A 17295-nucleotide genomic window follows, 5' to 3' on the forward strand; every position below is an offset into this window, starting at 1 on the left:
ATGCATTAAATGTAAAGGTGAGACAATTTCCAGTTTCAAAATTGATGGATTGGCTGAGAGAGCGAAGTATGAGATGGTTTTATGAGCGTCGGGAAGCTGCGGCAAATACACAAACCATTTTGACAAAAGAATACCAAGCCAGAGCAGAAAAATACACTTCATATGCTGTTCGAATGTTGGTAAGTGTTTGAGAATTAACTAACGATGTCAACAGTTGACGTAATTTGTTGACGTTGATATCAACAGTTGACGTAATTTGTTGACGTTGATGTCAACAGTTGACGTAATTTGTTGACGTTGATGTCAACAATTGACGTAATTTGTTGACTTTGATGTCAACAGTTGACGTCAATTGTTGACTTTGATGTCAACAGTTGACGTCAATTGTTGACATTGATGTCAACAGTTGACGTCAATTTGTTGACATTGATGTCAACAGTTGACGTCAACAGTTGACGTCAATTGTTGACATTGATGTCAACAGTTGACGTCCATTGTTGACATCTGTGATGTTTGAGCTCTCTGTTTGTATGTCAACAATTGACGTCAATTGTTGATGTTGATGTCAACAGTAGACGGCAATTGTTGACATTGATGTCAACAGTTGACGTCCATTGTTGACATCTGTGATGTATGAGCTCTCTGTTTGTTGACATTGATGTCAATAATTGACGTCAATTGTTGATGTTGATGTCAACAGTAGACGTCAATTGTTGACATTGATGTCAACAGTTGACGTCAATTGTTGACATGGATGTCAACAGTTGACGTCAATTGTTGACATTGATGTCAACAGTTGACGTCCATTGTTGACATCTGTGATGTATGAGCTCTCTGTTTGTATGTCAACAATTGACGTCAATTGTTGATGTTGATGTCAACAGTAGACGTCAATTGTTGACATTGATGTCAACAGTTGACGTCAATTGTTGACATCAATGTCAACAATGTAAGAATTCTCAGTAATTAAATAGTAAATATGATTTTTTGTGCCAGGTGAGGCCATCTTCAGTCGAGGAGTTTGAGGTAGTTGACAGAGAGGGCATTGTATATGCCGTTAACTTAGAAGAACATACATGCTCATGCCGGCGATGGCAAGCTCATGAATTTATTTGTCCACATGGAATTGCGGCTTGTCGTGAACGTAATCTTCCGGTTGAGAACTTCATTTCCAAGTTCTATTCAACCGAGTATTTGAGGGCAACCTACGCAGATGTACACCATCCTCATGGCGACATTTCGAGTTGGGTTATCCCCCCCGAGGTGGAGAATATCGTAGTTCTTCCGCCTGAACACGCAGCGCGTGCCGCCGGTAGGCCGAAAAAGAGAAGAATACCCTCTCAAGGAGAGGAAGTTAGGAGGCGCAAGTGTGCGCGATGTGGGGTACTCGGCCACAACCGTCAAACATGCAGTAGTGCTACTCCATTGTCTACGGATTAGTTATAGCTTTATGTATTGTATTAATTATACTTTCTTCAGACTACTTTTGTTAGAGAGAATGTCTTTGTTTAAGAATCTCTTTGTTTAATTATACTTTGTTTAGAGTACTTTTGTATTGTTGACATTGACGTCAATTGTTGACGTAAATAGTTGAAATTGATGTCAACTGTTGACGTTAATTGTTGACATTGACGTCAATTGTTGACATCAATGTCAACAGTTGACGTCAACAATTGACATCAATGTCAACAAACAGAAAGGTAATAAATCGCAGATGTCAACAGTTGACGTAAATTGTTGACACCAATGTCAACAATTGACGTAAAAACCATTAAAAAGAGAAATACAGATTGATAATTGAAATATTGTTGATATTCATTAAACATGATATCATAAAATAAAGAGAAATGAAAAGTTTGAGAAGTTTCCTAATTATCATCTATTGTTAACATTGCTTCCTAATTTACCAAAAGATTAAGATAATAGTACTACGTGAACAACATTTTTTCCTAATTTACCAAAAGATTAAGATAATAGTACTACGTGAACAACATTTTTTCCTAATTTTCATCCATCTCCATGTCCGATCCAACATGGGTCGCCAACTTCACTGCCCCATGCCTGTATAAGTCGACCGTGAGCTGTTGTCGGTGCATGTTCATATGTTCTTGTTTGACCCCAAGCAGATCTATGCCGTGACTCATAAACTCCATAGCCTTGACGACAAACATGCCACAATCACCACTGTTTTGAACAAATTTGCGATTAGACAATTTGTTCATCATATAAATACGGTATTATTAAATAATAGTTATATATGTACCCATTGCTCTGTTGTGGCATGGTGAGCGACGTGGATACTGTGAACGGGGCTGAGCTCGTGTCTTCAATACTCATACGATCAAACGCGTCAATAGAGCACAGGACTAGTGGGAGGAATTCTGCAATTTGTTGGACGTGGCATGTCACCATTTTGTTATGAGGCTTGTTGCTTGACATAGAATCATAGATTGTAATGGACCGTTCTCGAATCGATACAACCAGAAGCAACCAGTGCGTCCTATCCTTGAAACAACAGGGCAAATAGACGTGATCGACGTCTACCCAGGGCCAAGAGTGTGTCAAGGACTTGTTGGTCGCGGTTATGTAATCATAGATCCGAGACTGCCTTGACCAATTAAACTTGTCCTTGTCTTTGCATTTCATCCAAGCGTCATACCCAAGGAGGCAATAGGTGACAAAGAAAGCCGGCATAATTGTGAACGACTTTTGCAATTTCCCAGTCATTCTCTTCTTCCGGAGGTAGTAAGAGATGATATCAACATGCTGTCACAAAATATTGAGGGATTAATATTAGAGAACAAAGAGCTTTTAAGTCACAGATGTCAACAGTTGACTTCAATTGTTGACAAAGATGTCAACAATTGACGTACAGTTGACGTCAATTGTTGACATTGATGTCAACAATTGACGTCAACTGTTGACACAGATGTCAACAATTGACGTCAACTGTTGACATTGATGTCAACAGTTGACGTCAATTGTTGACATCTGTGTCAACAAACAGAAAGAAATCGCAGATGTCAACAGTTGACGTCAACTGTTGACACAGATGTCAACAATTGACGTCAACTGTTGACATTGATGTCAACATTTGACGTCAACTGTTGACATCAATGTCAACAGTTGACGTCAATTGTTGACATCTGTGTCAACAAACAGAAAGATAATAAATCGCAGATGTCAACAGTTGACGTCAATTGTTGACACCTATGTCAACAGTTGACGTCAATTGTTGACACCAATGTCTAGACTTCAAAACCATTAAAAAACAACAGTAGAGTTGAATTGTTGTACCTGATCGCTAAGCCATTCTTCTTCGGTCCAGAGGTTACGGAAAAATGTCTTTGATCTAATTTCAACTTCTGTGAAATTCCATCCCCATGGCAATTTATCTTCCAGTGCCTCGTACCAACGTTGTTCATCATCTTTCTTCTTCAACAATCCAAACTTCAGCCATGTCTCCATTACAGTGATGTCCTCAAGATTTGATGGAGTAAAAGGAGGAGTCAATGGATTTTTGAATGGACGCGAAATTCCTTTCGTAAACTTCGCGAACGGCCTCGGAATGGGTGTAGGAGTGTACCTATCCGGCGGTCGAGTGATTCTCACAGGTCTTTGCGGTGAATCGTCTATGTTAATCGGAATCATCTTCCATGAATCCCGATTTTCCTTATCCTTTGCGGTATTTAACACGTCCTCCATTTCCTCGCGGGTTCGTCCCTCAGGAACCGAGCCTACATAGATAACTTGACTATCATCATACATCTCATCTTCAAACTGCTCACAATCTAATTCTAGAAGGCGGGCTCTCGATTGGGACTCTGTTAGTTCTTGACTTGATTCTAACTGGCTGTCTTTGATCAACCCTGAATTTAAAAAGATGAATGTCAACAATTGACATCAACTGTGGACATCAATGTCAACAATTGACGTCAACAATTGATGTCAATTGTTGACGTCAATTGTTGACATTGATGAACATAGATAGACCACAAACCACAAACCAAAAACTTCATAAAAGACAAACCAGAAACTTTTCATCAAACACAAACCAAAAACTTCATAAAAGACAAACAAAAAACTTTTCATAAAACACAAACCAAACTCGACTCTTCAACCAATAATACCTTCTTGAGTCTCTTGTGTATCTCTTATGTCATCTCCTATGCTGACAACCGGCTCAACATCTCCATCTTCTTCTTTGTCTTTTTTTCTCTTTTCAGCCTCTTCCTCATCACCGTCTTTCTCGGTCGAATCTTCTGGATCATGTAGCTCTTCAGGTTGTGCATCTTGGACAGCTCCCGGTATCCTCTTGGCCAGCTCCATCAACTTTTCATTCACACATCTAGTGAATTCTTTGAAGCTCTGTTCCATCTCCGTCTTGAACGCCGCGAACTCTGTCCTTATATGGGTGACAGAGGCTTCAACGGCCATCAACCGAGCCTATGTTAAAAGTAGACGTAAGCCAATGTTTTCTATTGACATCAACTGTTGACATCAACCGAGCCTATGTTAAAGAGTAAATCATGTATGAAAGATTTACAAACCTTAGAGTTTTCTCCGATGCCGGACGTATGTGTTGTATACGGAGTGGATGTGCCTCCACTTGATTCCACCGGTGCCTGTCAAAATTAATGTCGACAAAGGTTAGGCAACTCTCATAAATCACAGATGTCAACAGTTGACGTCAACTGCTGACATCATTGTCAACAAACAGAAATGTCATAAATCACAGATATCAACAGTTGACATCAATTGTTGACATTGATGTCAACAATTGACGTCAACTGTTGACATTAATGTCAACAATCAGAAATGCCATAAATCACAGATGTCAACAGTTGACGTCAATTGTTGACATTGATGTCAACAATTCGTCAATTGTTGACATTGATGTCAACAATTGATGTCAACTATTGACATTGATGTCAACGGTTGACGTCAACTGTTGACATCTGTGATTTATGACATTTCTGTTTGTTGACAATGATGTCAACAGTTGACGTCAACTGTTGACATCGATATCAACGATTGACGTCAACTGTTGACATCGATGTCAACGATTGACGTCAACTGTTGACATCGATGTCAACGATTGACGTCAACTGTTGACATCAATGTCAACGATTGACGTTAAAACCATAAAAAAACACATAATCAAGATTAATCGATTACCTTCTGTTTCAGCTTCGGTTGGCTCGGCTTCTTCATTGTCTTCAAGCTAACCTCTTCTCCTCCCATTGGCTTGAACACAAAGTTCTCAGATTGCCACGAAATGGTTGAGAACGTGTTGTCAACGACATGAGTCGTTGATTTCCACCGACGCATGAGAGGTACAGCGGTATCAGACAATCTCTCGCAATACGAGAGTGTCGAGAACACGGGCATGGTTTCGTACGCCCAAATTTGAAGTGGGTACATGAAAGAAGGAAGGTTTATCTTCGCCTTGGAATCCTTCTTCTCCACATTCTTCACGTACTTACGGCAGTTTTCAACGAAGAACTTCCAAACCACATTGCCCCACGGGTACGAGTTAAACTGGTCCAAGTCCTCTACCAATTTAACGTACGACCAATCTCGAATGGTCGTACCCAAAGGGGCACCGAGAAGTACGTTGAAGAGAAAATGAAGCAGCAAGAGCTTGACTCGCTTCTCATGCGGCCACCCTTGCGATTCCACCAATTTTGTTGTAAGCACGACGCGACTGTTGGTCGTCCCCTTGGAGAACAATTCACTGAACAGTCCACCTTCGGCCGGCTCGGTATAATCCAAGGCTGGGACGTCCCCATGGCGCAGCCCTAAGATAGAACAAAAATCCTCTCTTGTGAACGCCCGCGGTTCTCCCCCGAGCTCAATAAAGAGAGTATCTTCCCTCTCTTCTTCACCGACAAAGTAACCGACCCTCATCAATAAATGGTTAATTATCTTAGAGGATCGGGTGACCTTCGGGACGTCCAGAAATTGGCCAAAACAAGAGTTGCTGAACATAGCCTTCACTTCTGGACCCATAGCCGCTGATTTATCGAACGTCTCCAACGTCCCATAAAAACTGATATTATGATCAACCACATTTGATTCACAAATGTACCTCCTCCACCCCTGAATACCGAGCACAATTTCACACAATTTCAAACACAATTTCAACCAATTTCAAACACAATTTCACACAATTTCAAACACAATTTTCGAGCACAATTTCACACAAATTCCGAGCACAATTTCACACACTTTCAAACACAATTTCCGACCATAATCAAAGATTTTGTAACACATCAATTCACTACCACACCAGAATTCATTCACTACCCAACAGAATTAATTCACTACCCAAAACCAATAAATCTAAGAGATCTAAACCGGTGAGTTTACCTGGTCCGTATCAGAGGTGGGTTTCAGGCCACGGCGGGGCTTCTTCGTAGCCTTCTTCGAGTTCAACTTGGGCGAAGCACTCGTTTTCCTTTTCCGGGCCGGAGAAGTGTTTGGCGTGGTCGCTCCGGACGCCTCCGGTTGTTTGAGCCCTATCATCCTAGGACTCTTTCGCGTTGTGGGTTCGAAAATAGGATTGGGTGGGTCAGACATGGCGACTTGAGGAATTGGTCGAGTGAAATCGAGTTCGGGCAAGGGTTTCGGTCGCGATTGTGGGTGAGTTTGAATAAGAGAGAGAGAGAGTGAGTGAGACTGGTCGCGATTGTGGGTGAGTTTGAATAAGAGAGAGAGAGAGAGAGAGAGAGAGAGAGAGAGAGAGAGAGAGAGAGAGAGAGTGAGTGAGTGAGAGGCGATTCAGGGAGAGAGAGTCGCGAGGTCTGGGTGAGTTCGAATGAGAGAGAGAGAAATAGGCGATTCAGGGTGAGAGAGAGAGGCGATTCTGGCTGGGTGAGTTCGAATGAGAGAGAGAGAGAGAGAGAGAGAGTAAATGGTAAATGGTTTACACGGTTAGGGAGAGAGAGAGATATAAATAATTATGAATAAAAAAGAGATAAAAAATAGAAATTTTATTTTGTAATGATATTAAATGAGGTTGGTGTGAAATTGAAAGAAAAAATAAAGTTGAGGGTAAATTTGGTTTTTCACTTTTGAGGAAGTTGTATTTTTGGCCAAAGTTATAGTTTGGTGGATTTTTGGAAAAAAAGTATTGAAATGGTTGTAGTTTGAGCAATTTCTCTATTTATTTTCTATTTGAGAAAAACCTCAATCCTATTGGGCTTTGATCAAACAAATCCACGACCAATGAACCATGTTGTACACGCTTACCACAAGCTCTATTGAGCCTTGTGGGATGATTTAAATTGCTCTTTTACAAGTCCATTTAAAACTCAGTGATATTCCAAAGTTACTTAACAAGTAATAACTTATTTGTAAAGTACTTTTTTTACGAATGCGAAAGATATTGCAATCGAGTTGCGATAGAGAGTCTATAATCAATTAACTAATTATTACGAGTATCTCTATCCATCTTATCAGAGCTACCTTGGGGACTATAGACCTAGTAAGTGAAGCTCCCACGAATCCGAATAAAATTGACGAAATCTCTATTTTCTCTTGTTCATTCGATTCGTCAATCTTGCGTCACACCACAAGATGAACCGAGACTGCACTCTTCTTGTTACTAGTATTATATTTTACTCGATGTTCATGAACGTCCATTGATATAGTCAGTTCATGAGCTCAATCCTCCAGGTTTAACTCGTATCTTAAAAGATCAATTGTTATGTTATACCTTTCTTGACATATGTGAGCCCTAAACACCGTTGTTTGCCCTTCGAAATATTCGATCTTTCATACATACTTACTAGGAAAGTGCGCACAATCAATCGGTTTTGGAACCAACGCTTAGGTTAGTGAACATTGACCTTCTTTCAGAGAGGTTAGATTTCGTTACTGTGAATCACTTTCCGCTCAGATCATATCCTGAATTCTCAAGACATAAATATTTAGGCTGTTGGAATATATCTAGGGTTAAGAAAAGTTTTATCGCTTATAGTAAGCGGTGGAATATAAAAAATTTCTTTAAAACACGTAAAATATTTTTACAACCTAGAAAAGCGCATGAACATATAATTTAAAATTTTAAAACTACATTTAGTTTTTACTCGGTACCAACCTCGAATGGAGCTTGAACATTGAGAAGCCTTTGGAAGGTTGAAACATTCGTCTCCCACGCAGCACGCCTCTCCCACTAGTCTTCTTGAACCTGTGAGCAATCACGAAAGTTTCTACCACTAGAGTCTTAAGAGAATGGTTGGATTTAGTGTGTGGGCACTTTTAAACACGATGACTCAAGAACAAATCTTTAAGCCAAAGAGCTAAAAACAAATGCTAAGTCTAATGAGGACCTAGGTGCCAAAACAAAAGAACAAGAAGGGTTAGAGAGAGAGAGAGAGAGATATGGGCAGCTACAAGTTCTAGAGAGAGAGGCTCTCAATCTTTAAAATTGTGTGTGGTGAGTTATGAATGAGGTGGGGTATTTATAGGAGGAGGATTACCTTCAAAAGGTAGTTTCCTCTTTTTCATTGAATATCACATATTCATGAGCAAATCTTCATTTCCTCTTTTCCTCATGTCACACGTCCAAAATAGCTTCTAGAAGCAAATTTGTTTCCTTTTTTGATTGCCTCTCTCTTGCCCTGGCCGTCCACCTTCATTTCCTTCTAGATGAAATTTGTTTCCTCTTTTTCTTTTGGCAAGTATCTTCATACATCAATGCACAAAATAATTCCTCTTTCTCCTCTTTGTTTGGACGGTTGAGAGCTCCTAGAAGGAGCTTCTAGATGTTTCTTCATTTGTTCATGACAACATAAGAAAAGCCCATTAAGAATTTTCAAATAAAATTCCATGAAATGAAATTAATCCTCAAGGCCCAAATAATTCATTATGGCCGTATGATCCAATTCCATTGTCATCATATGACAATGTCAAAAAACTTATTTATTGACATTCATACCATCCCATGTCCAAAAAGACAAAATTACTCTTTAGACAATTTTCGTAAAACTTGTCTAGTTCTTGTTTTGACTTAGCTTCTAGTTTAACTAATCCTACTCTAATGACTTGTGGTAGTGACCTCATGGATCCAAATGAACAAAGCTTGAGCTAGCATACTTGGACTCAAAAGTTCACAAACCTTTTCCAAGTTCTAGATTAATGTCAACTAACTCCACTAAAGAGTTGACATTGAAATCTCTCGATTCAAATGAATATATTTTCTACTCAAGAATTCTACTTCATTGTAATGAGTGGATCCATTGAATATTATCTATGTTTACCCTTCATGAATATCATCAACTAGATGGGATTTACAAAATTATCATTTTACCCTTCTAGTTGTTATTTCCTCAACTCCTTTATCGCTTGTGAATAAGTTAGGAACAATGTATTGAAGAGGAGATAACAAGTCACATTGATTCATCCAAAAGAGTCATGACTCAATTTGGACACTGGCCAGTTCATTTATTCACATTCCAAGGAACAAAGCATGATGTGATATACATTGCATTTCAGCAATCTTGTACATGAATTCCATATCTATGAGATCTTCACACAGTTACTCATGACATCTTCATAACTTAGTACTTCACCAATAGGTCTTGTCTATATTACATAGAATCTAGAACTCTGACTTTCTCAAATGAGAATACGTAAGCTATGAAATAACATAACATGTCTCATTTCAGGATACATAGTGACTCCGAGACATAATAGGTTAAATGGTTTGTTCTTATTCGGTCTCTGAAGTGCACTGGTCAATGCAGTACCTTTAGAAGATATCTAGGAAGAACTATAAAGTCTTTAACTCTCAATGTCCCATAACCAGACATCATAGATTCTCCTAACAATCATACTGAGATCAATAGCCCTTTGACCCTTAGATTGTGAATATACAGTTTTAAGCAAACCATGAAGAGTTTGTTCATGCAAATCTATATTTGACTCTCCATTTGTTGTTAGGTTTGTTTAAAGACTAAAGACTATAGTTAATCATAAAGCTTCAAATAGACAACGAAGAATGAATGAACGTTTCCACTTTTATTAATTATTCAACAGTTACAAGCAAGAGTCTTCGTGAGACTTTATTACATAAAATGTACATAAATAGAGACTACTACTCTTCTTGCAGGCAGCATTGACAGCATATGCATCTTGTATCTAGCCATTAACCAATGAGTCAAAGAACCGGTAATACAACCTAGAAGTCCATGACCACTACAAGATTTAGATCAACTCTGACCATCATAGCGACCCTGGTTAGTGTGTCGTAACGGTGCTTCAACAACACATCAACAACCAAAGTCTGCCTGAGCTGTACATATAAAAAAAAATGTGTAGAATGCTCGCATTAAGTGCTAAGCCTTTCACCAGTGTTCCACATATGTGATTTTCAATCCAGCTACCCGAGCATATATTAATCACCGACCATATTTTTGTTCACCTTCCGAACTTAGATGCTCAATATGTAATTTAGTTTAATACTAAGGCTATGGATGATAGTTTTTTTTTATTATTTTTATTTTTATTCTAACTAGAAAATAACCCACTAATTAGTTATGCTAATAAAGAAAACTTTCTATTATATTAAGTAATCATTCTTCTTCATTTCATTATCTTTAGTGGGCGATATTCCTAACATATGGAATCACGGAGCGAGATAGATTCCCTCGGTTAAAATCTTGGTGCTCAATGGGCGTGCTATTGTATCTGCAACTTCTCTGCTCTATAAGGAGACTTAAGTCTACATCAAAAGTGGAAGCGAAGCTGATTTATGGGACTCTAAATGGATCCCTGGTTACGACTTCGCCCTCAATGGAGCTCCATTCAATCCATTGGGTGGCCTTCAGTTCGCAAGTGGGCAAGTAGTGAATCTGTTTCGGCCGGGCAAGTAGTGAAGATCATCCCGCTCTGAGAACCGCATGACGACCGTTTGGTGTGAGGGGAATGAAGTCAGGCAAGTTCTCAGTTCGAAGCGTCTATTGGATCTCAAGATCAGAGAGTTTTGCAAAGAGTGTAATATCGCCAAAACTAATATGGAAGGCACCTATCCATGCGCAGTGGAAGATGTTTATTTGAAAGACATATCAAAACTGCCTTCTGACCGAGGAAAATTTCGAATGATTAGCATTAAAAAATTGTCTAGGCTACTTTCTATGCAAGGAAGATTGTCATGAGTCAGTCTCGCACATCTTCCGTCAATGCTCATTTTCAAGGGCATCTAGTTTTCTTCTCGCTAGGGGTTAGGTTGGAGGAGGTCCCGGGGACATGCATGTCGGAGATGATCAAGTGGTGGCTAAACAATAGCGTGCTCAAAGGCGAACAAAAGGCGACGAGGGTGGAATTTATGGTTTTCAGCACAATCCTTTATGAGCAGACATGTGAATTACCTAATGTGTTTCTTCACGGCATGGATGTGAAGGAGTAGAAGTGTTCCTTGCACGAGTGGAGAGTCGATGCAAGGAGTACACAGAGTCAAGGTGGATGCTAGCTGGAAGATAAGTGGGAGTGCCTTCGCGGTTGTTGTGTACACGATGAAGGATAGCCCTACAATGGCGATCAAAGCCTAGATGGAGGCAGAAGACCCGAAGGAAGCGGAACTAGTTGCGATCATTGGGGCCTGCAAGTGGGCGGCTAGACAACGATGGAAGAGGCTTTGGATCCAATCTGATGCCAAACCAATTGTGGACGCTTGCTCATATGTGAACCAACGCTTTGACTGGAGACTCTTGGGAAAATTGGATGTATGTAGGGAGTTATTTTCTTTATTTGATGAATGTATGCTCTTTTGGATTCCTAGAGGTGCAATCAAGTGGTTCACTTGGCTTATAAGTGGGCCACAAAGACTTTTGGTGACATATTTATTGATATGGTCTAGTTAATGGAAGCCATTTGCTTATATATATATATATATATATATATATATATATATATATATATATATATATGTATATAAAGAAGTCTATGTCGCCTTCGATTCCTTCCCTCATCTTCTAATCTTCATCTTTCCTCCGCTATCTTCTAATTTTTGCATTTTTCTTGATTTCCGGGCTCCATTCTTGAGGCGTCGAGGGATCGAGTACTTTTTTTTTTCTTCTTTTTTTTTGGTAACTTTATTGGTAAAGATTTGACATTGAAATTCTTTCCTTTTTTTTTTTGGAATTTTAGAGGATCTTGTATTTTTTTTACCTTTAGTTTTTGTATTTTTACTAAAAATACAAATAAAGAGCTCCTTTCCTCTTTTGCTTTTGGTTGTGTGGATTTCCAAGCTCTCTTCATCCTTCTCCTATGTTTGCATGGATCTCATTATGCCAAAGCTTCATTCTCTCTCTCATTTGTAGTTGGTAGGGTTGCTTTGTTTGCATGGATCTCAAGACTTCCTTCTCTTTCATTTGTGTGGGCCAGGACTCCATCCTAGATAGTGGGGTTCCTTTTTCACTATTTACTGATTTGATGTCTCTTACATTTTCCTTATTTTTTTTTAATTTTCGAGAGAAAAAAATATTTCTATTTCCTTGTAGGTGACACGACAATTATTGGAGGTTTTCTTCCATATTCCCTTATCTTGTTCCTTTGTCTCTTTTATTTGTCTTCTTCTTCTTTAAATCCTCTCGCAAAATTTACCGCATAAATATTTACCACACAACATTTTTGTAGAAATTAATTAATACCCTGACGTTTCAAAATTTATCGTACAAATAACGCCCAATTTTTTTTTACTCCCATTAAATGATTGTAGACAATCATTTCCTTTAATGTTCAGTTTTTATTTTCTATGGTATAATTTTTATTAAAACAAAAAACTTTATTTGAGAATATTTTTGAAATCGGTCTTTTTGGAAGGAAAATTTATTGCAACTAGTTAATTCTCTAGCTTCTTTTAAAATTTTAATCAAAGTTTCATTTTATTAAAACAGTTAATTGAATTTAGTTTGACCAAATCGAAATAATTTAAATTAACTAAAGTAGTTAATTTAATTTACTTCGACATGCTAGACTATTTTCTTAATAAAATTAACTTTGACGATTTTTTTTAAAAAGAGTGGACTCTTGGGTATAAAAAGACGGTATATGTCAATTTTCCCATATTTTTGTTCTACTGTTTTATAATCCAAAATCAAACTTTTCAAAAACAGTTAATGCATTGCCAAAGTTCTCCCTTTCCCCTAGTGTGAAATTTGAAGTTAGAGATAACGAAAACAGGACTGCCATTGAAAAAATAATATAGAAAAAAAAAACAATGTGTTTAGAAAGCTTAATTAGAGAGGCAACAGCAAGGAAATACCCAATATCTTAAAATAAAGCCAAAATTGTGGACCAATATGAAAGTGACCATATACTGCTAAACTATGTCTCCATTCTATTCAAGCAATACTCAATGACAGTAATATATGGATTGGTATTGAACGCTATGAGAAGCAAAATTGCGTTCCTGCTAGTTCAGAACTTTCAAACCAATAAAGATATAAACATACTGATTCTCGGGAGCAAGTGATGTACTTTTTCCCATCCCTCGATACAAACTAAAAAAAAACCTGAAACCTTTGGCAAGAAAGTTTTGAATTTGACTTCACCGTGAACGAAAGCTTTTTCAGTTTTCTTTAGAAGCCGGCCTTCATCAAAAAAGAACTTTTCAAACATAGGAAAGAGTCGGCGATGATTTCAAGCACTTCGTGGCCTAGCTTTGAGCATTTATTTTGTCCTTGTATGGAATCTAAAACAAAAAACAGTCCAGTTAGAAAGAGTCTAAACTTTGAGAAGAATTGTGAGTGGTGTATAAACATAAAGACTTTGCATATTTGGATTTACCTACAGTTACAAACACAGGTAGACATTAGAAAACAAGCTTAAAAAAATGGATGGAAACACGGAGATCACAATCCAACTACTCAGTGATCAATAGTCAACGAGAAAGTTAGTTGTCTCGGTGTTCTGGGATGATCAAAAGATGCAATGCAAAGCACAGACAGAATGGGAAGGGGAAAACAAGAAAAAGGAAGCTTACTTCTGAGATAATCGCCGAGTGAAAAGCCCACAAAAATGCTATACACGACTTTCCTTATTCGTCCAGCTGAGATGGTCTTCATAGCCACATGGCATTGATCTTGAAACTTGACTTTTTCCCACCAAAAATCTGAAACATGAAGAACATACAATGACGAGTACAGAAATAGCCAGTCAACCAGATTCCTAATAGCTACATGGCATTGATCTTGAAACTTGAGTATTTCTGTTTTGTTTCCTTCACCTGACAAAATTCCAATCTTCATCTTCTTCTTTTATTCTTTTCCGGATAATAGAATTGTTCAAATTTGAAGATTTTTGGATGCTACTACACTACATTGTCCTTTCGTACAAAAAATTTCTGATTTTTTTACTGTTTAATTTCCGTTTGTTATTTCTGATTTTTTTTTTTTTTCCATATCATGATTATAAGCATGGTATTTAGAAAGCAGGTGACACAGTCAGAAGAACTAAACATTGAGTATGGTATAGCAACAAAAAAGAAAAAGAAAAAGGCATGGAATGTAGAGAGTCTCTTGGTATGTGACCTTGGGAGCGTCATGCAGCGAAAGAGACGATCCTTCTGGCTCGGATGCTCTTGAAGATGATCTGCGTCATCTGGTTGGGCTGGATCCCTTTGTGGATGAGATCCTCGATGAGCTGCATGGCCGGGAAGATCTTGAAGCACTTGATGTAGCCGAGGGCGAGGGTGTTGTAAGAGATGACGGTGGGCTGGAGGCCCCACGCCTCCATCATGTCGAACATCTCCCTGGCTTTGCCCATCTCCCCGAGGCGGCAGTAGCCCTTGATCATGGTGGTGAAGGTCACGGCGTCGGGCTTGGGCCCGAACTTCATCATCACGCGCAGCTGCTTCTGGGCCTTTCCCATCATGCTCTTCTCGGCGTAGGCGTCGAGGACCGCGTTGAGCGTTATGGTGTCCGGGTACACCCTCAGGCTCACCATCTCCTCGATCAGGCTCGACACCTCGTCCCACTGGTCCGAGTGGCACAGCCCGCACAGGACCGTGTTGTACGTGATCAGGTCCGGGTTTATGTTGCGCTCCAGCATCGCGTCGAACACGAGGAGTATGTCCCGCGTCCGCCCCGACTTCACCAGCGTGTCGATCACGATGCTGTACGTCACGTGGTTGGGCGCCACCTCGCCGCCCCTCACCTCGTCCAGCAGCACCACCGCCTTCTGCCACTCCCCCGACCGGCACAGCCCCGCTATCACCGAGCTGTACGCCGCCAGCTCGTGCTTCCGGCTCCCGTCTCCTCCTTCGGCGCTGCTCTTGTTGTTCTCGATGATCTCGAAGACCTCGTTGAAGCGCTCCTCGCGGCAGAGGCGGGTGAGGAGCGTGTTAAAGGTGTAGGTGTCGGGGGAGATGTTCCACTTGGTCATGAAGTCGAGGAACTCGAGGGCCTCCTCCCAGCGGCTGTACTTGCAGAAGGCGTTGACGAGGATGGAGCAGGTGACGACGTTGGGCATGACCTCGCGGTCGATCATGTCGTCGAAGAGCCTCAGGGCGTCGCTGAACCGGTCCTCCTTCCACAGCCGGTCGATGATGGGGGAGTAGCAGTTGGCGTCGGGCTTCAGGGTGCCTTCGAGGTACATGTGGTTCAACAGGTCCAAGCCTTTCCCGACCGCGCCGGCCTTGCAGAACCCGTGAATCATGATCCCGAAGGTCACCGTGTTCCACGGGTACTCCTTCTCGATCATCTCCATCAGAAGCTCGAACGCCTCCACCAGCAACCCCTCGTTGCACAGCCCGTACAGAAGCGTGTTCAGAGTGTACACGTTGAACCTCGCGCCATGCTTGAACATGATTCCCAGCACCGAGAACCCCAAATCGGCTTTCTTCAGCCGACACACCGACTTCACCACGATGCTCAGCGTCCTGAAGTCCGGTCGGAACTGATCGAACCCCAGGAACATCAGCTCTCGGTACAGAGACACCACGGTGAAGTGGTGGTTCATCTTCGACACCGAGCTCAGAAGGTGCCCGAAAGCCGACGCCGAAGGGATGGGCCGGATTTGGTTCAGCGAGTCGAAGTGGCTCAATGCGTCTTCCAGCTTCAGAGTTCCATCGTCGGACTGGCTTCTGATCAGATTAACGAGCCGCGAAACCGAGTCCGGTTGAGCCGAGGCGTGACGGCGTTGGGATCGGAAGACGGTGATGAGAGAGGAGATTGGGAATTTACTCCTGCCGCCTGCCATTGCCTTCTCTGATTTGGGGTTTACAACTCGGCGACTGGATTTAAGCTGGACGGCCTTTTCGGTCCCGATGTTTATTTTATTTTATTTTATTTTATTTTTATTTAACCCTAGAAAGTTAAACGAAAAGAGAAATTTCTTTATTTAGAACTAAAACTTGATTAAATATCAAGATTAGATCTTAATTTTTTAAAATATCCAAATATAGATTTTTGGATAGGAAAATATCATGAGTGTCTCTCGTGTTTAATCGAAATGCGAGATTTATTCCCTTTATTTTAGAAATATCAGACATATCCCTTCAGTTTAATATAAATGACATATACATTCCTTAAAAAAAATGTTATATTACAAATATCACCATTTTTCGTTTATTTTTTACAAAAACATAATTTGAACACCCCAAAATACCATTAATGAAATAATTTTTTTATTTTCTATTCTATATACAAAAAAATCAAATTAAAAAATTTCTTTATAAAAAGGTAAGGATTTTTTTTTATAAAGAGAGATATTGATTTTTTTAATAAAATAGTAAATAAATATTTATTTTATTAAGGGTATTTTGAAGAGTTCAAATTATTTTTTTTGTAAAAAATAAACGAAAATGGTGACATTTGTAATATAACTTTTTTTAGGGGAGATATATATCATTTATATTAAACTGAATGGATATGCCTGATATTTCTAGAAATAGAGGGGATAAATCACTACCAGAAATATGGGATACAACTACAGTTTTTTTTTCTTTTTAACTCTGGTTTAGCCTTATAATGGAGTCTCTTAACATATACTACGGTCACCTTTTTTTTTTGCCTTTATTAGACTCTAGTCGAATATAAAATTGTAGTTAATGACCTTTTTTTTCTCTACAGTCAATATAAAAAAGTAGTGGAAATACTAAAAAAATTAAATTTAATAAAATTTTACCATTTTAGAATGAATGAAAATTTCCCACTAAAATTTGACACATTTTCACTACAGTCCGATATAAAGAAGTAGTGATAATAATAAAAAAAAATAATTTTTTTTTTTTAAATTTCACTGTTTTATATTGGTGGGAAATTTCCCACTCATAAATTGGGTTTAGCG

At 39.4% G+C, this 17295-nt stretch overlaps 1 protein-coding gene across 1 annotated transcript; it reads right to left on the bottom strand.

Moving 5' to 3' along the window:
* Positions 1-13322: 13322 nt before the first annotated feature.
* On the bottom strand, positions 13323-16273 carry LOC149402240 (uncharacterized). Its single transcript, XM_089610057.1, has 3 exons — positions 14538-16273; positions 13991-14119; positions 13323-13699 (listed from the first exon to the last, which is right to left on the bottom strand). Exon 1 carries the CDS (start codon positions 16204-16206, stop codon positions 14548-14550), a length of 1659 nt encoding a protein of 552 aa, XP_089466183.1. The 5' UTR covers positions 16207-16273; the 3' UTR covers positions 13323-13699; positions 13991-14119; positions 14538-14547.
* Positions 16274-17295: the final 1022 nt, after the last annotated feature.

The sequence above is a fragment of the Urtica dioica genome, chromosome 3 (assembly GCF_054948205.1).
Source record: "Urtica dioica subsp. dioica isolate 48M chromosome 3, U.dioica_male_clone48M_v1_H2, whole genome shotgun sequence".
In the NCBI taxonomy this organism is placed as follows: Eukaryota; Viridiplantae; Streptophyta; class Magnoliopsida; order Rosales; family Urticaceae; genus Urtica; species Urtica dioica.

Excerpts from the sequence above, each read along its gene's own strand:
- LOC149402240 (XM_089610057.1), bottom strand. The coding sequence starts at position 16,206 with ATGGCAGGCGGCAGGAGTAAATTCCCAATCTCCTCTCTCATCACCGTC.